The sequence below is a fragment of the Salarias fasciatus genome, unplaced genomic scaffold (assembly GCF_902148845.1).
Source record: "Salarias fasciatus unplaced genomic scaffold, fSalaFa1.1, whole genome shotgun sequence".
Classification (NCBI taxonomy): domain Eukaryota; kingdom Metazoa; phylum Chordata; class Actinopteri; order Blenniiformes; family Blenniidae; genus Salarias; species Salarias fasciatus.
The window spans coordinates 237,679-260,264 of NW_021941382.1; the positions used below are offsets into that span (position 1 = coordinate 237,679).

The 22,586-nt window shown below is 43.5% G+C and overlaps 1 protein-coding gene across 1 annotated transcript; it reads left to right on the forward strand.

Moving 5' to 3' along the window:
- The first annotated feature begins 12,347 nt into the window (after positions 1 to 12,347).
- On the forward strand, positions 12,348 to 14,783 carry LOC115385372 (uncharacterized). The gene has a single exon (XM_030087354.1). It carries the CDS (start codon positions 12,348 to 12,350, stop codon positions 14,781 to 14,783), a length of 2,436 nt encoding a protein of 811 aa, XP_029943214.1.
- The last annotated feature ends 7,803 nt before the right edge of the window (positions 14,784 to 22,586 follow it).

The following is a 22,586-nucleotide window of genomic DNA, read 5'->3' on the forward strand; positions in this document are numbered from 1 at the left end:
AGATAACGCTGATAAAGTCCTTTTTTTCTTTGTGGTTTTTTTGTGTGTGCTTTGAGTGGATGCAATTATCCGATTGTATGAAGAGCGGGGTGGGCTCGTGCTTCGAGTCACAACCTGGGAGCAAATATATAATATTATCGGGAGAGCGGACAAATGAAACTACAAATAGAACTACAAATGAACTTTCTTCTGTTGATTCTTGGTTTGTCAGCAAGTGAGCCGATTCATTTGAAGTGTGGACGGAGTGGTGTGGGTCTCCTCTCTGCTCTGACTGCTGCAGGGGGCGCTGCGTGAGACTGGCCGCCTGTGAGTGCTTTGGGACGGGGGAGGGGCTCATGGCAGCACCCGCTGCTTGTTGACAACAGCGTAGACGTCCTGTCACGTCTCCAGAGAACCAGAAAAAGTCGCTAAATTTGTCGCTAGTCACTTTTGACAAAAAAAAGTCACCAAGAGGCTTTGGAAAGTCGCCAGATTTAGCGAGAAAGTCACCAAGTTGGCAACACTGCCCGCCCCTGATCCCAGCAGTGTTTGAGTCCATGTCCACGGCGGCCATGTTCTTCCTGTTCAGCAACGCGCATACAGCATCAATTTACGTCACATCCCCACAATTGCGCGGGAAATTCGGACCCCGAACAGCAACAAATTATTTGGCACACAGCCTGTATAAGGCAGCAGACAGATACACGGATTGGCCTGTTATTTTAGGTTTTTAAATGCTTCATGACTCATTAGCATTAAATAAACTGGAAATGCATGTGAAGTTTTTCACAAATCTTGCCTTAAGTCCCTTTAACTGCATCTCAGGTCATTATAACACTTGTCCCTGGGACAAGTGCACCAAGTTTTTAAGATGTTCTGCTAAAGTGTAAACATACCCAAATGTTCCGGAGACACCAACACTCACACATTAGTGTCTCAAGCATTGTTGAGAATGATCTCAGCTCTCAGTTGGTAGCTGGCATCAACACTAAATTGCCCAATTGCGAATGAAGTCCAACCTATCTGTAGGGGCAGGCCCAGCCCAGAAGAACATGGAATTAAAGGTCCGCTGCATGAATGATAGGGATCTTTTCGGGCTGAAATACTCAGGGGACGGTCCTGCGTGTTTTTCCCCGTAAGGTCCCGCACGCTGAACATTACATCTGGGTATACTTAAATAAATGCTTATAATCTGAAGTCTGCTGGTTTGGCATTTTTTATGCCAAGTAGGCTATAGAATCAAAGTACTGAGTGGATACGGACAGAAGTCCTGGGCTCCAATAAAGGGTGCTGTGACCCAGATTCTTCTTGGTATTAGGTTATTTGTAGGGATGTGCGATACCACTTTTTTTCAGACCGATACCAAGTACGAGTACTTCATCTTCAGTACTCACCGATACCGATACTTGCATACCGATACTTTATACACATAAAATTTAAAATAATGCAATGACATTATTTTTGAAAATGAATTTTATTTCCAATAAAAAGGCAGCCCAGCCACTATGTTTAAGTCCAAAATAATAGTCTGAAAAATAAAACAAGCAACTGACTTTGCACTTATTTAAGTGAAATTAAGTGCAAGATAAAACAATTTCTCTGAGTTTTACACTTTACATAAACTAAGGTTTTTAAATGTACTAATTTGAATGATTTTTTTATGAACTAAAGTCAAAGATAGAAAAACCCCTGAGTTTAAAGAGTTGCTTGTGTTATTTGTGCTGCTCTCGGATCTCTGCTCTTCAGTTTCTTGGTCTTCTGCAGAGTTTGCCGTCGAGTTGCTGCCGGAGTTTTCTTTTTTTCCAGCACAACAGCGTCAGACTCTCGTCCACAAGCTTCGCCCTGAGGTGTTTAAACAAATTACTAGTGGTAAATGAACAACATCGCGCACCTCCTTTAGCAATTTTAGCATTGCAGAGTTTGCATTCTGCAAAGCTCGGCTCGTTTTCACTTATATAACAGAATTTCCACACCGGCGGACTTTTGGTGAGACGAGCAGCCGTTCTGGATTCATTCCTGTTGTCTCTGCTCTGGATGAGACTCATGGAGAATCAACCCGCTGCAGTGTAGCCCTGCGCCTGTCAGCTCCAGAGAGGAGCTTCTTCCTCTTTCATGTTTGTCGGCAGCTTGCATCCCATTCGGTTGCACTACCGCCAACTGCTGGTGAGGAGGGCTTACTACGCGTGGGGTTTTCTTGCCGTGAGTATCGGCGGCTGGCATCGGTAGCCTTCACGAGTACCCGATACCTTGAAATAAGGCCAGTATCGGCCCGATACCGATACCTGGTATCGGTACTCGCACATCCCTAGTTATTTGGAACCACGATGTTTCCAGACAGGCCTGTCTTCACCACCCAACGAGAAAGGAGCTCCTATAAAAAGGTAAGCAGAAAGCCTTTTCTCAAGTTTCTGCTGGACTTTGGTCTGTTTGTCGTTTGGGTGGAGATCAGAGGTCCTGCAGAAAGATCCTAATATTTGTAAGTGACGACTGTTTAATCTTTTCTCTCTATATAGCCACATGTAATGTATAAAACACATAGAACACACATAGAGAAAGTTAATAAGTGTCCGACCTAAATTCTAATTGGAAAATATGAGGAGTCAAATTATTTTGGGAATCAGCCCTCCGTATAAATGACGGGTGTCTGGAAATTTTGGAAAAATCCCTAGTCTGGGAGTAGGTCGATCTGGGACTGCCAGTGTGAATCACGGGAGATGTCTGGGATGTGGGCTCTGGGACCCAAGGAAGTCAGGGACTTCCCTGTGAAATAAGAAATACGGGTTGGTGAACTGAGGAAAGGACAAGAGGAAATAACGACACAGGGACAGATCTTTATCTTTGTTGTTTTTCACATCAACTGTGGGGTGATTCTTCTACACTGAAGTGAAATAAACCATTGGGGCTCACGTTCATTGCACGGGGGTCTCCAGGCACAGTTTTGTGGGGATATTGTCATTGGTGACAGTGCAAAACAATAAATACGAACATAATTTGTATTGGTTCAATAGGACACTGGGTCTGAGTCTGTTGTAAAAGGGAGACCAGAGGGGTTGAGAGAAGTTTAGCAAGATTGTCCAGTTCCATGGGACAAAAAGTGGGAATACTGAGAGTCACGTGGGCACTGTGAACAAGATGGCAACAGGCTAGGACCTCTCCGATTCCCAACTGGAAATATAACCTGGCTACAGCTAAGGATGCTAACTTGATGGCTGAAGTACTCAAAATAAGTAGTACTCTACAGTCTGTCACTGTGGATGTTATTACCACCAAACAGACAACATCCGAGTTGAAAGCTAGCGTGGAGGACTTTCAGATCTGGGCGAAGGAGGCAGAGACATGTATTTCATCCCTGGAGGATATCACGAACAAGTTGCAAGTGGCTGCTAGCAAAAGAGATGAACTTGTCCAAACCATGTTGGAGCGCATTGAAATGCTTGAAAACCACAGCAAGCGCAACAATGTGAGGTTGATGAAAGGAAACGATCGGCTTGGAAGGGACACTTGTGAGCTTTGTTCGAAGGATGCTTTCGGAGGGGCTCGATGTAAATGCAGACGACCCACAGTTTGAGATTGAGCGAGCCCACAGGACTCCTGCACCGTGGGTGGACCCGGACAAACCTCCAAGGCCAGTGTTGGTTCGATTCCTACGACAATCTGCATGAGAGAAGGTCTTCACTGCAGCTAAAGAGGAACGTGGCTTTGTTTGGGAAGATTGTCAGCTGTCCGTGTTCTGACATGTCAAGGGACCTGGCTGAAAGGAGGAAGGCTTTTAAAGAAGTGAAAAGACGGCTGCACCAACATGATGTGCGATTCACCCTGGTGTACCCAGCGGCACTCAGGGTGAAGTGAAATGGGAAAAATATGACTTTTAATTCAGAAAAAAAGCCACAGAAAATGTCTTCAACACCAATGAGGGGAGCGAGGAAGAGACCGTTACTACCGAGTGAGTGAGGAGTTTTGGAGCTGCACACAGGATGCCGTGCTTTTACTTGAGGGAGGAGAGGCGGCATCTGTCATCTATGGAGAGGAACAGAGGAGCGCATTTCACGGACCCGATAAGGTTTTCTTTTTTCTTCCTCTTTTTTCTGTTGTAATTTTTCAGCTTATACCCCTTTCACACTGGCCAAAAAACCCGTTTAAACCCGATAATTAATCAGCTCCCCATGGCAGTGTGAAAGGCTTCACTCGGCATTAGATGCGGGTTTTTCAACCCTGCAATCGACGCGGGTTTTTAGTGGGTCGTTACATCCGGCATTTTAGTGGGCGGGCTACATCCGGGACTTACGATGACGTCGACGCAGCGTGGCTCTGTTGGGCCAACGTCACAAATGTGCGCCCGTAACTGTGGCAATAAAGCCCACGCTCAGAGGTGAGAAGACGAGAGCCTTTCTGTTGCTTTTGGACGCAACCCAAGACCTTTTTCTTCAAGATGGCACAACACTGGCAGGACCATGAAGTCAGAGAGCTACTTCTGGTCCGTGGAGAAGAAGAGGTATGCCGCCAAGTAACGGGGACCGAGCGGGACTCGGCCATTTATGCCTGCATCGCAGCAAAGTTGAGAGACCGAGGTGTAGTCCGCACACCGAGGCAAGTAATCAACAAACTGAAAGCTCTCAAAAAACAATACATGGCAATAACGGACCAGAGGACCTGGAGCGGGATGGGACGGGCGGAGTGGAAGTTCTATGACCTCTGCCAAAGAATCTATGGACATTCTGCCCTGGCCAACCCTGTGATGCTGTCCAGCTCCATGATGGCACCCGCGACCTCCACCTCGTCCTCAGGTTCGAGCGGCCTGGGTGCCGACAACGGAGACGCCAATTCGGAGAGGGACACGGAACTCTCACAGTTGGCGAGGGACACCAAACACATGCCGTCCACCCAGAAAGAGGACACGGAGGGTTCGAGGCCAGCGGATGCGGCAACACACACAGAAAGTGTGCCCGGGACCTCGAGGCAGGAAACGAGCGGTAAGTTTTAACACCCATGTTTCCTGAAATGACGAAAAAAAAAAAATGCGTGTGTGTGGACATATGTATTGTTTTTGCCTTGTGATTTGTGTCTTACACGGCTGTTTGTGTTGTTTGCAGGCTCTTCCGTCCCATCCCAGAAACGCCGAAGGACCAGAATAGAGCAAGCGTCCACCATGCTAGCTTCAGCCATGGCGGAGATCAGGGACATGGACCGCGAGGCAGCTGCGCGGGAAGACGCTCGCTTCCAAGCCTTCTTGGACAGCCAGACAGAGCTGCTGGAGAGCCAGGAGACACTTTTGAGGGGGGACAGAGAGAGTAATCGTGCTCTCTTCAGCATGCTTCTGTCCAGACTCCCAGGCCCTGCACCACAGCTCTCCATCCACAACTGCAAAAGCCCCAGTATGGACCGGGGGACACGAGAACTCCTTTTACCGGGATGGTCCAGCTTGGGCAAGCACGCCAACGAAGCCTGACGAGAACCCGACGTACAGGCAGCTTTAAGAAAGACCTCCACTGTAAAAGTGTGTGCAGTGCTTCCTTTTTCCTCTACCTTTTAATTTTATTTCTGGTGTGTTTTTTTTTTCTATCTTTTCAGTTTATTTCTGGTGTGTGGACTTGATGTTGTGCAGTGATTAAAGATATATAAACCTTTTAAAGACACGAGTTGTTGTGCACCTTTATTTCACAAATCCCAGTAAAACACACAAATACAACATGCATCTAGACCCTTTGGACACCCTGTAAACAAATTTGCAGTCATTTTCCCTTAATATTGAGTGTTGTCCTGTGCAATAATAGCCTCCTTTTCCTTACTAAACTATTTCGCTATGAAATTACATGGTCATCCCATACAATACTCTTATAGTACACATAGCAGCAGTAACAACACCATATATCATAAAACAACATTGTGATCGGGGGTGTGATCGGAGCGGAGCACTGCGGCGTGCAGCGCGCAACGTGTGACATGTGACGTGCGGTGTGTGGCACGGCACGTGCATGCCGCACAGGCCCCCTGTCGGCAGGCCTGCCCATCAATGTCAAAGACTGCTCTATCTCTCAATGATAAAGAATCCATTAAAAAATTCCTGGATCCAGACAGTGATCCAGATCATCACCAAAATTTAATGGATTCTAAGTTAGCCCAAGACCAACCAAACAAGAACATCTAGACTCCACCCATTTCCTTAAGTGAGTCCACCTGTAATCTTGGTGAAATGGGTGGAGTCTAGCTGCTCTTGCTTGGTTGGAACAAAAACCAGCAGCCCCTGCGGCTCTTTCTGGACCCTGTTGAGTACCACTGCTGTGGGGTAAAATTAACATTATCAAAATAATTGTAGCTCCACAGTTTCATTATGTACTTATGATGTTGCAAATTACTATACTGTCTACTATTTTTAAACAGTGTGATAATCTGATTAAGCAATTTTTATGAGAAGGCAAGAGAGCAAGAATTAAATTGAGCAAAATGTATGCACCTAAAGAAAAGGGTGGCTTCGGCTTACCAGATGCAACTTTATACTCTTTGTCGTTTGAAATGGCCAAGTTGAGTAAATACAGGGAAAAAACCAAGCATGGACCAGAATGGTTGAATATTGAACAAGAAATGCGCTTACCATTTGATCCCAAATATAAATTGTCTCAGAAAATTGATACAACAAACCCAGTGTTGGGTCACTCTGGCAAGGTATGGTTAAGTATACATAAAATGCTTAAACTCCATCACCAAGTGCAATAGTATGCATCCGTTTGGAATAACGCCTCTCTTTGTTTTGGTAAAGCACCTTTTTTCTGGAGGAAGTGGCACTCCCGTGGGATAAATACCGTATTGGTCCAAATATGAGACGATATTTTTTTCCAGAAATGGTATTCTCAAAAATGGGGTGGTGCTATAATGGAGGACTGGATGGAGCCAGAGTCCCGGGGAGCTGTACTGCCTCTGCTCCATGCAGTGGCTCCGCCCCCCGTTAGGGGGAACCAGTGAGCTGGACAGAGTGTCAGCCTGCAGCAGTGAGAGAAGAAGACTGAGCAGTGTGGCTGCTGCTGGTTTTTCTAAGCTTCATTTCAAACAGCATCGAAAATATCTGCCTGTAAGTACTCGAATATATTTAGTTGAAGTTCAGGATAGAGGTGACGTTTATACTTGTGAGTTTGTCAGTTTGTTTTGAAGTTTCAACGCAGATGCTAATTCCGTTAGCATGTTAATGGCGTTTCCATTAATAGTTAGCATTGAGCTAGCGGCTTTGATTTTAAATACTGACTTGTTTTCTTATTAGACAGTGATGTATGTTGTGATCCATCTTGTGTATTTGTTCACTTCTATGTAGATCTGGTTTGTTTCAGTTTTGCAGCCTTCAGGAGAAAGTAATAAAAGCTCAGAGCAGCTGAAACCTCCTGGTTTCTCTCTGAAGAACTGTTCTCTACAGGCCAGACTGAACCCAACATTCAGGAGGGCTGAATTATTAATGTTCATGAAGCTGAATGGAACTAGAATTTGATGGTTATAAAGTTATTTACATCATTAATGCAGTTATTGGACCTTTGAGGGACTTAATAGTTTCTTATTGTTGTTTATTTTGAGAAAGAGAATATATGCTTTATTTAATACTGCAGTAATATTTTTTTAATCTTAAATCACGTGAAATGTTATCACTGTTGTGAGTTTTTGAGTTTAGAGTAATTGTGCAATAAAAAGTTCTTTTATGAGTAACCTTATTGTCTTCAAAGTATTTTTATTTTCACAAAATGATATTTGAAAAATAGGGGTCATCTTATAATCAGAGTTGTCTTATAATTGGGCCAATATGGTAGTATGGACAATTTATATGATGATAACGGCCAGTTTATCTCTTATGCAGACCTTTTTAGGAAATTTAATCTGGAAGGGAAAGATAATTTTTGGAAATACTTACAAATTAGACACTGTACTACTTCAAAATCTAAAGAAAATAGTGAAAATATTGTTTTGGAGTACATTCACATGCCACGGGATCGCCACACAGCTTCACAGATTTATCGACTTTTAAATGAGAGTCGCAGCACTGAGCCAACAAATATTAAACTTCTATGGCAAAAAGATTTGAAAGTAGAGTTTACCAATGAACGATGAGCAGATATTTTGCCAGATAATGGGAAATATGTCAAGGAAGCCTAAAGTAAATGTATACAGTATAAACTTCTACATAGATATTATCATACCCTGGTCAGACAATACAGTATGAAGCTTACGTCAGACAACTTGTGTTGTAAATGTAAAATAGAAGTAGGGATATTTTTGCACTCTTTGTGGAACTGCTCTTTAGTAATCCCATATTGGACTAAAGTTACTCAGGCACTGAGTAACTGGTCCAGCCTACAGGTGCCATTGACACCTGAACTGTGTTTATTAGGGGAGAGATCTCAAATGCCCACAGCTTCTGAGCGGATCTTCAGCATTTTTATTACCGGACTGGTAACAGCATCCAGGATAATCCTGAGACACTGGAAAACCACAGCACATCCAGAATTGAAAGACTGGCTCAAGGCAATGGCAGACACAGCCTCTTATGAATCAATGCTACACAGACTGAGACCTGGAGCAGAGGACACTGATACTGACTGGGATGATTTTTGGTCCTACATCAAGGCAAATCAGAGACCTACTTAGAGTGAAATTTACCGCTCTGGATTTGTTTTTGTTTTTTTGGGTTTTTGTTTTTCCCCAACAAATTATTGGGAATGATATGAACCTGATTTTTTTTTTTTAATTTATTGCTTTTTAGATTTGCACCTGTGGTGGGGATGGGTGAGGGTGGGGGGAAGGGGGCGGGAGAGACTTGCACCAGTCACTTTCCTTTTTTTTTTTTTTTTGTCTTTTGATTGTTGTTTGTCTTTTATTAAAAAGTGGAAACTCATAAAAACTTAAATTACAAAAAAAAAAAAAAAAAAAAAAAAAAAGTGGGAATACTCTCAAACCACTGACTTGGGCCTGGGCCTGAGCCCTCTGCCTCTTATGTGGTGTGTGCGGAACCCTTTTTTGGCGTGATATTTATTTTTTAAATAAGTCAGTAGAAGCAGTAGAAACAAGGGACATTGGCAAAACAGACCCTCATACCTTGACACTCATTCGGTCGCAGTAAAGGCCTATTCATCCTCCACAAGAACAAGAACAAAGGGAGGCGGTGCGAGAACAAAATGATGTCATTTTGTTCTCGCACCGCCTCCTTGCAGAACAAATTTTGGCAGCCTCGCGAACCTCCTCATGTAAGACCTTTGTTCGGCTGGGTGATCGAGAAGTCTTCTCTGATTGGTCAGATTTTCCTGCTTTACCTCGACACTCCCACTTATTGTCAAAGCGGAGCGACTGAAGAGACGGTGCTTTATTGAATGGAGCAGAAAGCTCCAAGTTCGTCAACAATCCCTCATAAAGTCAGCTGAATTCGTCTTTAGAATTATTTAACTGTCCAGGTATGTGATTTCATTGCTTTTACCTCTTTCTGTTTAACAAAATGTTACCACTGTTCAACAGAGAACGACAGTGAAAATTATTCTGGACTCAGATCATGTTTAAACTGATTTTATTTAATGACTGAAGTGAACACATTTCCAAAAGATGGATTTCACGACTCTGATAATCTTCAACCATAATGGCTTTATTATATATTGCCAATTAAGAACCACAAACACATTTCCCTGGAAAAAAATGAATACAACTTGCATAGTCCTCACATCTCTCCCAAAAAATTTGAACCAGAATTAAAAAAAAAAACGATACATTTCTGAATGAAACGTTTTTAAAAGACATGGCAGAAATTATTCACATATTTTCTGTATTTGTTTTGTTTATTTTCATTCAAAAGATAATACAAAATATACATAAAAGAAAATAATGCAATACAAGAAGGAATGAAAAAGGAGCAGAAAGAAGAATAACTTGTCATGTCTGCCCCTTCTTTCATCATATCATATTTTCCCAATATTTACAAACACCATCATCTTTTTCACCTGATTTTACACTAGTTACATTTATTCAAAATACTTTTGTTGGATTCTTGATGTTAAAATGAATTAATAACAGCCCCTATAATCCCCTCCTGCAGGCTCCAGTCCTGGAGGAGTCTGGAAAACTCCAGAAAGTCATTTCTTGAGAGGATCAGAGTCCGGACGGTTTCTCTCTGGTCCTGGAGGTTGCTGGTTCCTCCACCCTCTGGTTCCTACACCTTGTACACTGCCACTAAGCAGGAGCAGCAGTGCAGGTGGAGTTGGTGGATGTATCTCATGGGTGGTGCATCAGCTGCATCTGTACAGATCATGATAAAAATCATTTTCAGTGCCTTGCCTGTTAAAGAGCTTTTAGTTCAGCATGCCACTGGATCTACAGACGGATCAATAAAACACAAGGTGTCTTAATACCTGATGACTTGATGGTCAAAGCAGGAGCAAAAAATCATGTAGAAATTGAAATATATTCAGAATTATTTTTATAATGATGTATAAATGAAATGATCTGTAAATTATTATGTACATATGTGTATGTATGTATGTATGTATGTATGTATGTATGTATATGTGAGTATAAATTAATAATAGTGGAGCACCGCATATCTGTCTGCTGTTGTAACAAATGTGGCTCCTCTCTGAAAAATAATTTAGACACTAATTACTTATATTAAGTTTTTTTTTTTTGGGGGGGGGTATTACTGGCTAAATAGATGAAAACTGAAATATTCAATAATGAAAGAACAACAGAGAAACTGATGAAGTTCTCACGATCAAATCTGCAGCTCTCTGATTTGTTTGCCATCCAACAACCTGCCTTGCCTCCAGCCAAAACATAGATAAATAAATAACTAAATAAACTTTTACAGCTTTTGCAGAACAAAATGAGCTTATTTGTATTTATTTATGTACAGACAAGAGATTAATTGATCAACAATACCTGAATGAGGACGGTGAAGTGGTGAATTCTGTTGAACCAGGAGACTGCAGTCCTCTTCACTTCATCTGCTCATGACAGGCAAGCTTCAATAAGTAATCCTTCACCAAACACCATTGTTACACTATCAGCCATGGAGAGTTGCTGGAGAAGGAGCCAGCACTGAGGGGGGCATGGCCTCAGAGGGGCGTGGCCTTTGAGTTCTCGCTTAGGCTGGAGGATGAAATGTCAGCCAGCTGTCGAACTTTCTTTGGCAGCTTGATGACGTCATCCTGCCGAACTTTGTTCTTGTGGAGTATGTAGGGGCCTCCAGGCGATTGACCTCTTGGTGTTGACTCTATCACCTCCAGAATCGAAAAACTACTTCAGCCAGTAGCAGATCATTGTGTGTGTGTGTGTGGCAATCCTTGCCTATATATATATATTTTTTGTGTAACAGTCAGGTTGAAAAGGTCATTGACAGTGTGCAAATTCACTGAAAAACCTATGCTGCTCTAGCACGGGGTACTGAGGTTAAAAATAAGTTATTGACAAAGTGTAAACTCTAACTAAAATAGCCTGAACAAAATTAAAGAGTGCTTTGAGTTAAACTATCGCTAAAGTTAGACCAAAGAACCTGTAAAACCGTGGTATTTTACTTCACCCCATACAGGTGTAGTGAAGGAGCAACAAAATGAAAGATAAAACTCTAACTAAAACTAAAATTGTCAGGAATAAGAGCCAAACAGCCTGGGAAGACTGTTGTAAAAATTTTATCTTAGACAAAACAGCAGACTGACCAAGAAAGATCAGGGACCGGCATTAGAACGTTTGATTGAATGGGCAGAGCAACTTCACACAGAGGGAGTAAGAGGAACATGAGAAGGGCTGCTTCCAGAACCACTGAGTATGGAAAACCTGAGGAAAATCAAAAAACATAAAAGAAGGCACTTTTCTTTGTCAGAGGACAGAAAGGAAGAGGAAAGGTAAAGAGAGAGAGAGAGCGAGAGAGAGAGAGAGAGAGCGAGAGAGAGAGAGAGAGAGAGAGCGAGAGAGACAGCGAGCAGACAGGCAGGCTGGCAGTGAACACGCTCAAGCCGACCTTGAGAGCGAGCACACAGATTTCCCACTCTTCTCCTTTCAGTGAGGAGCACACACGCGTACGCGCGCGCTCGCACACACACACACACACACACACACACACACACACACACACACACACACACACACACACTCACACACACACCCCTTGGTTTTACTCTCACCTTGATTGTCAGAGTTCTTTGTATCTAAATGAATGGACAACCCAGACTGTAAAATCTGTTTCAATTCGTACCATTTCCATTCCTGCCATATTTTCTTCAATCCCTCTTAATAAAAATGTCCGAAAATTCATCTGGAATTGTAAGACACGCCGAATGTCCACAGAGAAGTTAACATGGGATTATGGATCAGGAGGACTTCCAGGATCCAGTTTTAAAAGCCACTATTTATTATTTCAAATGAGAAAGTCATGGTTCAGACTCAGACTCAGGCGTGGACAGAAATACAGCAGATCAGCAGTTTGTTTCTTCCTTGTGCGTCTCTGGAAGATCATCAAGGTGATCTGGCGCAGGGGAAGGGTTGCCACTCAGTGGAGGTCTGCAGAGGGAGTCTGGATTCCAAAAGAAGAGGAAGCAAGTAACATCGAGCAGTTCCGCATCATCTCACTGCTTTGTGTAGAAGGGAAGATCTTCTTCAAGATAGTGGCCCAACGGCTCACAGACTTCCTCTTGAAGAATGGCTACATAGACACCTCAGTGCAGAAGGGGGGAGTACCAGGTGTTCCAGGATGCCTAGAGCACACGGGTGTAGTTTCACAGCTGATCCGGGAGGCAAGGGAAAGCCGAGGGGATTTGGCAACACTCTGGCTGGACCTTACAAACGCCTACGGATCCATCCCCCACAAGCTCGTTGAAACAGCATTGACAAGACATCACGTGCCAGTGACCATCACCAACCTCATCCTGGACTATTATAACAACTTCCAGTTAAGGGTAACATCGGGACCATTAACATCTGCCTGGCAACGCCTGGAGAAGGGTATTATAACAGGCTGCACAATTTCAGTGCCACTCTTCTCCCTGGCCATGAACATGATCGTGAAGTCAGCTGAGGTGGAGTGTAGAGGCCCCTTGTCAAGATCTGGCACTCGGCAGCCCCCCATAAGAGCTTTTATGGATGACCTCACAGTGACGTCAACCTCTGTTCCCGGCTGCAGATGGTTACTGCAAGGGCTAGAGCGGCTCATCTCTTGGGCAAGGATGAGTTTCAAGCCCACCAAGTCCAGGTCTCTGGTCCTCAAGAAAGGCAGGGTGGCCGACCGGTGCCGCTTTGCCATAGGAGGGACACCAATTCCAACGGTGATGGACAAACCTGTCAAGAGCCTGGGCAAAGTCTTCAACAGCTCCTTGAGGGATTCAGATTCACTCCAGAAAACCAAGGCTGAACTGACATCATGGCTCATAGCAATAGACAAGTCGGGGCTACCAGGGAAATTCAAAACCTGGATCTACCAACATGGTGTCCTGCCAAGACTCCTTTGGCCCCTGCTGGTCTATGAAGTGCCCATGTCCACGGTGGAGACTCTGGAACGGACCATCAGTCAGTTTCTCCGCAGGTGGCTTGGGCTCCCCCGATCCCTCAGCAGCATTGCACTGTATGGCCATTCCACCATGCTGCAGCTCCCAATCAGCGGCCTGTCGGAGGAGTTTATGGTTACACGTGCCAGGGAGGTGATGATGTATCGGGACTCCGCCGACAAAAAAGTCGCCACAGCAGGAATCCTGGTGAAAACTGGGAGGAAGTGGAAGGCAAAGGAAGCTGTTGATAGAGCAGAGGCACGATTGCAGCATAACATCTTGGTGGGCAACACGGCAGTGGGCCGGGTGGGACTTGGCAGCTTCCCCAAGCCCTGCTACGGCAAAGCCAGAGGAAGGGAGAAACGTCATATGGTTCAAGAAGAGATCAGAGCAGAGGTGGAGGAGGATCGGTGGGTCAAGATGGTGGCTATGTACCAGCAAGGTGCCTGGACGAGGTGGGACCATGCCGAACAGCGAAAAACCACCTGGCCAGAGCTCTGGAGACTTGAACCCCAGCACATTAAATTCCTCATTCAGTCAGTATATGATGTTCTCCCAAGCCCAACTAACCTGCAGCGTTGGGGCTTAGCGAACACTGCAGCATGCCAGTTGTGCCAGAGGAGAGCCACCCTGGAGCACATCCTAAGTTGCTGCCCGAAGGCCTTGGGGGAAGGACGGTACCGCTGGCATCACGACCAGGTCCTTAGGGCTCTGGCAGACACACTCAGCACAGCAATGACCAACTGCAGGTACCAGCACAACCCCAAGCAGTTCATCACCTTTGTCAGAGCTGGGGACAAGGTTGAACATCAGACAAGTTCCTCCGGGGGGCTTCTCACCACTGCAAGAGACTGGAAACTCCGAGTCGACCTGGGGAGGCATTTCAAATTCCCAGAAATCATCCTGGCCACTACACTCCGCCCAGACGTGGTGTTAACATCAGAGTCAACTAAGCAAGTGGTCCTGGTCGAGCTTACCGTCCCCTGGGAAGACAGATTGGAAGAGGCCAATGAACGCAAGAGGGTCAAATACGCAGAGCGAGTGACTGAGTGCCGGAGCAATGGTTGGAAAGCCTGCTGCGAACCAGTCGAGGTGGGGTGTCGGGGTTTTGCTGGCCAGTCACTATCCCGAACCCTTAAACTCCTTGGAGTAAAAGGGCAGCTGTGCCGAAGAGCCATCAAAAACATCACTGAGGCTGTGGAAAAAGCCTCTAGATGGCTATGGATCCGGAGGGGGGATCCGTGGAGTAGTGGGCCACTTGGACACAAGTCGGGGGCTGATCACCCCCGGCTGGGTCGCCCGAGCGAGGGTGTTTGATGATCAAAGACCCGAAACACCCTATGACCTCGGGTTCATCACTGACGATGTGTCCAAGTAGCACCTAGAGGTGTATTCAAGAACTTTCAAATGAGAAAGTCACAGTTCAGACTCAGACTCAGGCACGGACAGAAATACAGCAGATCAGCAGTTTGCAAAAAATAATCTCTATTTACAGGGAACGAATCCAACACAGAAAAATCAGGAGTCAAACACAGCAGGACAGCTGCTGCTCCTCACAGACATCAGTCCTCTTCTCCTCTGTGGACACCAAGCAACATTTACTCTGAGCAACACAACAAAGATCCAGCTTCACCTCCCATGCTGCTTCAAACTACTGGAGACAAATCTGAAAGAGAGCTCAACATCTCTCACTCTGGTTTGGAGGAAATGAAAGAAAACAAAGAGTTTCTTACTTTGTGTCTGAAGGTCCAGGTTCAACGCTGAAGGTTGGTGGAAAGTCTTTAGACCGGTCACTCTTCAGAGACAACCTGCTGGAACCTGAAGACTCTGCTGTGTATCTGACCTGCTGATGTCTATACACACACAAACATACACACAGGTGACAACCATTCAAGTGAGAACATTTTAACATTTACAATGACCCATAAAGGAAGCTTGGGCTGGATCACACTTTGAGAAGATCAAGTCATTTTAATTTTCAAGTTGGCAGTGAATTCTATAACTTTAAAGATTTCAGATTGGAGGTTATTGATCTAAGTCTTTAAAATTATTTGTTTTAACCTCTCAATAGATGAACTGTTTAGTGAAGCAATAATTGAGAATGAATGAATGAGATTCAAAAAAAAAACAAACAAAAAAAAAACGAAAAACTGTCCTGAGAGTAGAGCAGGTCCTTAATGTTTAAAAAAAAAGATAAAAAAAAACAGTCAAAGATTAAATATTTCTATGATTAAACATTAAGGTAACACTTTATTTGAAGCCCCCCTGTATAACACATTATAAGTACATTTATAAAGCATTAATAATGCCATTATAACACGTGCACTCAAAAAAATGATGTTTCACTGTCATAGGTATTAGAAGAACAAATTTACTTGATTTTACCCAATTACACTTATCCATCCATCCATCCAACCATTTTCTACCGCTTATCCGGGGCCGGGTCGCGGGGGCAGCAGTCTCAGCAGGGATGCCCAGACTTCCCTGTCCCCAGACACTTCCTCCAGCTCCTCTGGGAGGATCCCAAGGCGTTCCCAGGCCAGCCGAGAGACATAGTCTCTCCAGCGTGTCCTGGGTCTTCCCCGGGGTCTCCTCCCAGTGGGACATGCCCGGAACACCTCCCCAGGGAGGCGTCCAGGAGGCATCCTAAACAGATGTCCGAGCCACCTCAGCTGGTTCCTCTCGATGTGGAGGAGTAGTGGCTCTACTCCGAGCTCCTCCCTGGTGACTGAGCTCCTCACCCTATCTCTAAGGGAGCGCCCAGCCACCCTACGGAGGAAGCTCATTTCGGCCGCTTGTATCCGGGATCTTGTCCTTTCGGTCATGACCCAAAGCTCATGACCATAGGTGAGGGTGGGAACGTAGATTGACCGGTAAATCGAGAGCTTCGCCTTTCGGCTCAGCTCCTTCTTCACCACGACAGACCGATACAACGACCGCATCACTGCAGACGCTGCACCGATCCGCCTGTCAATCTCACGCTCCATCCGTCCCCCACTCGTGAACAAGACCCCAAGATACTTGAACTCCTCCACTTGAGCTAGGGTCTCTCCACCAACCTGGAGGGGCAAGCCACCTTCCTCCGGTCGAGGACCATGGCCTCGGATTTGGAGGTGCTGATCCCCATCCCTGCCGCTTCACAATCGGCTGCGAACCGCCCCAGTGCATGCTGTAGGTCCGGGTTCGATGAAGCCAACAGGACAACATCATCTGCAAACAGCAGAGATGAAATCCTGTGGTTCCCGAACCGGACCCCCTCCGGCCCCTGGCTGCACCTAGAAATTCTGTCCATGAAGATTATGAACAGAACCGGTGACAAAGGGCAGCCCTGCCGGAGTCCAACATGCACCGGGAACAGGTCCGACTTACTGCCGGCAATGCGGACCAGACTCCTACTCCGGTCATACAAAGACCGGACGGCCCTTAACAAGGGGCCCCGGACTCCGTGTTCCCGGAGCACCCCCCACAAGACACCACGAGGGACACGGTCGAATGCCTTCTCCAAATCCCAATTACACTTATTTCACACTTTTATTTGTAATAAATTAATACAGTCTACATGATTCTTTTTAATTTAAAGTTAATTCAAATGAAACACATTAAACAAATGAGATGCATTTACCGTATTGGCCCGAATATAAGACCATGTTTTTTTCCAGAGATTCCATCCTCAAAAGTGGGGTCGTGTTATAATCGCGGACTTACGGTAGATGGTCAATACCCATCTGCGCCGCTAGATGGAGCCAAAGTATCACTGAGCAGAGAGCGAGTGGAGCGATGAAATGAGATCAAATGATCTGATGAAAAATGGCGGATCATCTGGAACAAAGGGGCTGAACGCTGGACAACTGAGCAAACAACAGAGGCGAAGTTATGATACCAACTTTAAACTGATGGTGATCAACGCAGCAGAGTCATCAAACTACTGCCAAGCTGCAGGAGATCTGGTGGAGCAGAGCCTCGTTCTTATTGGAGAGCACAGAAAAAACGCCTACAGATGCTAACACTATGAGAAAAGCTTTCCGTGGTCCTGAGAGACGCTTCAGAGAGACTGATAGAAGGATGAGAGAATACGTCTCTGAAAGACGGAAAGACGGAATGTCCACCACCAGAGCCCGATTCAGCTGAAGGAGCTGGACAGTTATTTACATCATTTATGCAGTTTTGACCCCTTGAGGTTCTTATTTGTTGCTTATTGTTTCTTATTTTGAGAAAGAAAATATATTTTTTATTCAATAGGCTACTGTAGTAATATCTTTTCATTTTACATCTCGTGAAATGTTATCTCAGTTGTGAGTTTTTGAGTTTACAATAATTGTTTAATAAAAAGTTGTTTTATGAGTGACCTTACTGTCTTCAGCATTTTTTTTTCCATAAAATGATCTTTGAAAAATAGGGGTCGTGTTATAATCGGAGTCGTCTTATATTCGGGCCAATACGGTACATAATGGTTCGGTCAGTAGGGGGCAGTGTTTGTACCATAGTGTCGTTGTCTGCAGGTAAGACCAAAGAAGAAGACAGACTTCCTCTTCAAAACGGGGCACTTTCACCACACCACACCCGTCTGCCATCGTCGGCTCTATTATCATACTTGAAGCTGGTAAGAGTTTTAATTTATTTACCTTTGGCTCATTATCATTATTTATAAGATGCGGTGGATACAAACACCATGGTGATGTTGAAAAGCCATCTAATTTTAGTAAGTGAGGCAGCCAGTGGTGTTGAGCATCTTTAATTGCAGGCTGTGGGTCCACACTGTATAATCTCTTGCCTGTGTTAAATCTGTGGCCTTAAAGTGCTATATTCATCTCAAGAACATTAAACTATGGCTTTTGTAGTTTCATTGTGACAATAGATATGCACGTTTTAGTGAATTGATTTTGTTTGATTTCTAATGCAAATATGTTCTCTTGTAGATACCCAACCTCCCTGATCAACATAGTGGCATCTTGTTAGGAAATTTGACAATACTGCACCTGACAACCTATTTACATTGGTAAGTGTCATGCCATAGCTTTAAATAATTCTTGTATATATTATTTTCAAGGATTGTTTTTCCATGTCAGGTTTTAGGGCACAAATAGAAAAACAACATCACAGAGCACATTACAAATATTTGTTTTAGAATATGGTCAACAGGAAATATTTTTAATTTTTTGGACAAGACGTAGCAAACTAGTAGAATTACAACTGCTGATAGGATAAACCTTTTTCTGTTTAAGTGGTATTTTTCTCTCTCTTCTGCCTGCAGGTGTATGTGGCAGTGTAAGGTGTGTGACATATTGTTATCAAGTAGGTATGAGTTATTGAAACGTTTTCAAATCAGACATTGCCATCATGGTCACAACTTCAGATACCTGTGTGTGCGTAGAGGTTGCCCATGTGCTTTCACTTTGTGAAAAAAAAAACAAAAAAAACATTTGAATCATGTTTATCAGAGACATTCACAAACAATTCAGAAGGCATTCAAATTTGTAACATTTTCTTGTCAGAATTGTGCATGTAAGAATATCTCATCCAAGAGGGATTACTTTATTCATATTAATGAACACATAAGGAGGCATGAAACAGTTAAATGTGTGTTTGAAAAATGTACATTTCAAACTAATATTTACAGAACATTAAATTCTCATAAGAACAGAAAGCATAAGCCTTACAGTTTAACAGATTTTAAAGCTGGCGTGGTTACTACTGGACATCTTATGTGTGATTGTCAATTTCTATTTTTAGATAAATGCTTAGTTTATGTGGATTAACGTGATGCCCCTTGAATCAAGTTCATCTCCCAGCTGGACAAATACACAGTACCTGATGAAGGTCTTTCATAGAAAGGGTGGAGTTGCAGGACACAAGATCCGCCAGATATTGGCATTGGCAGCTAAGGTACATGCTGTGGAGGTTTGTCTGTTAAAATTTAAATACAAGAATCATATTTAGCACTGAAAGCTATCTTTTTATTTTTTTTTTTTTTTTGCTGAGTGATTACATTGGCTTCAAACGAGACTGCATTTTGAAATGTCTGTGTGTCTACCTCAGTGAGGACAGCAAGGATCTTGTCAAGGAATACAAGGTCAGTAAATATGTCAATTTGCAGAAGTATATTCTGTTTTTTGAGAGGAAAATATTATGTTGTGTTAATGTAATATAACATTTTCATCTATCTTCCAGTTGTCTTGGTGATATAAAATTGATTGAATTTTTTTGCCTGATTGATTAAAATATATAAACATGGGCAATTTGTGTTTGTTTTGTGTGCAATTAGCCACACTGATTAATTAAATAAGCCAGACTATCCAAAGTATGTCAGATGTAACACTTATCATCTTTTGTAGAATATTTGGTTTTCTGGAGGGATGTTAGTGCTTTGTTTGGAATTTTTTGTCAAATCTTTTTCAACCTGATCTCCTCTGTGTTGGTCAGAATGTGGACCTTGAAGAAATGGAGAGAGGCTTTCCTGAGACCACCATGGGGATCTGTGTGATCAGAAAAGAAAATGCAGAGCCAGAGGAGGATCCTGAGGACGTGGGTGTTTTGATTGAGGGAGTGGAAGTCCTTGTTGGCCTGAGAAGCATCACTCATGGATGTGCTATACTATTTGGATGAACTGAACTTAAGCTACCCACAGGTATGGAAATGCACATCCAAAGTGTTCCAAAAGGTTCTGATGAATCTGGAGTGACAGAAGCTGTCACCCACAGTTCAGTCATTAAAAATCAAGATGCTGCAATGAACCTTATTGTGCATTTTGTCATTCAGATGCTCTTCAAAGAAATGGAGACTAAAGAATTGTTATTGTTGCACTTCATGTTTACTTGGACAGCTTTTTCGCTGGCTCACTTTGCAGTTGAATGTCAGTTTTAATACCTAGATTTCAATAAATGAGTATAAATTGAAAATGTGTGATGTGTTTAATGTAATTTAATGTGATTTTAATGAGCTGAGTTTAATAAACTAGAACGGGTGCATCAACATATTTTAGGTAAATAGAATTTATTTAAGAAAACACAAATCGATTTTAAGTAAATTAGATAAATACAATGAGCCTCAATTGCATAAATCATAGTGTTTTCATCTCTGTTTAATATAATTACATTGGGGCTATTTATCAGTTTATGTTTGAATTACTTAAATCAATTGCATGGAAATTTGTCATGTAATTGAAATACATAAAACTGATGAAAATGACCAAATTTATTTTTTGAGTGTGTAGCTATGGTTATAAACATTCATAGATGATCACAATGCCAGGACCTAACCCTAATCCTATGCTGTATAGTGCTGTATAGTGAGTTATAAAGCATTGTGATCATGTATGAGTGTTTATAACTACTTATAATGTGTTATATCGGGTGCTTCAAGTAAAGTGTTACCACTATTAAAGGTGCTGTAGGCAGGATTTTGCTAGTCAATGCTAATTTTTCTGTTTTCTTTGGATTAAATGTTAGAGTATCCATTGATAATCCTTTAGGAGTGTAGCATAATTGCACTACCGCGAGGGCGCAGCGTTTCCATCTGTCTCTGTTCTGAGCTGAAAAGGAATCTCGACAGCTCCAGGTATCTTTGACCAATCAGAAGAGCCCCTGAGGCTCTAACCGTGATTGGTCGAGGGGCGTTTGTTGCACGTTCTTGTGGGAGGAGCTTAACTTGCGTAAGGGCGTGATGTCAGAGAAAACAGGACAGGATTGGCTGTGCTGGGTTTCAAATCGCCCTCTTAGATGGGTCAAATCGCCATCTTGCTTAGGTAAACCTAAGCAAGATGGCGGAGATGCGGAATCCTGCCTACAGCACCTTTAACATAAGAACTAAATTTCTAACCAGACTTCATAGAGTTGGTGGTCACATAGGAGTCCTCTCCACGAGGCTAATCAATGGGAGCCATGGATCAGAAGCCTCAGGACATACGTACCCCCGTTGACACCCCACTTTGTACCTATAACTATTCACTGAACCCTGATCCAGATCATGATTTCCTCTGGGAAGCAAAAGATCTGTTCACCCAAGAAGGCACACCGTGGTTAACAATGGAAAACATCTACCGTATTGGCCCGAATATAAGACGACTCCGATTATAACACGACCCCTATTTTTCAAAGATCATTTTGTGAAAAAAAAAAAAAAAAATGCTGAAGACAATAAGGTCACTCCTAAAACTACTTTTTATTATACAATTATTCTAAACTAAAAAACTCACAACTGAGATAACGTTTCATGAGATATAAAATAAAAAATATTACTACAGTATTGAATAAAAAATATATTCTCTTTCTCAAAATAAGAAACAATAAGCAACAAATAAGAACCTCAAGGGGTCAAAACTGCATAAATGATGTAAATAACTTTCCAGTGCCTTCAGCTGAATCAGGCTCTGGTGGACGTCTTCACTCCCCCTTCTATCAGTCTCTCTGAAGCGTCGCTCTTGGGACCACGGAAAGCTTTTCTCATAGCGTTAGCATCTGAAGGCGTTTTTTCTCTGCTCTCCAATAAGAACGAGGCTCTGCTCCACCAGATCTCCTGGCGGCTTGTCAGTTGTTTGATGACTCTGCTGCGTTGATCACCATCAGTTTAAAGTTGGTATCATAACTTCGCCTCTGTTGTTTGCTCCGTTGTCCAGCGTTGGAGCCTCTTTGTTCCAGATGATCCGCCATTTTTCATCAGATCATTTGATCTCATTTCATCACTTCACTCGCTCTCTGGTCAGTGATACTTTGGCTCCATCTAGCGGCGCGGATGCGTATTGACCATCTACCGTAAGTCCGCGAATATAACACGACCCCACTTTTTAGGATGCAATTTCTGGAAAAAAACATCGTCTTATATTCGGGCCAATACGGTACTTTGGACCAGAAGGCATGGCAGCTGCACTGACGGTGCTATACACACTCTATCATGACTGAGCACCACACATCACCCTGGCTGTGGCAGCAGGACAAGCCAAGAATCTGGGCCCCATGATGAAACATGCCCTGGAAAAAATCAAACATCTGGAGCCCTGCTGTTAAGCAACTACTGCAGTACTGTGAAGAAAAGAATATCTACTGCATTGTTCACAGGTCACATGCAGCATAGTCACTAGAAAAAAGCCCATTAAAGAACACACGGCCAAGAAAACACAGACTCTCC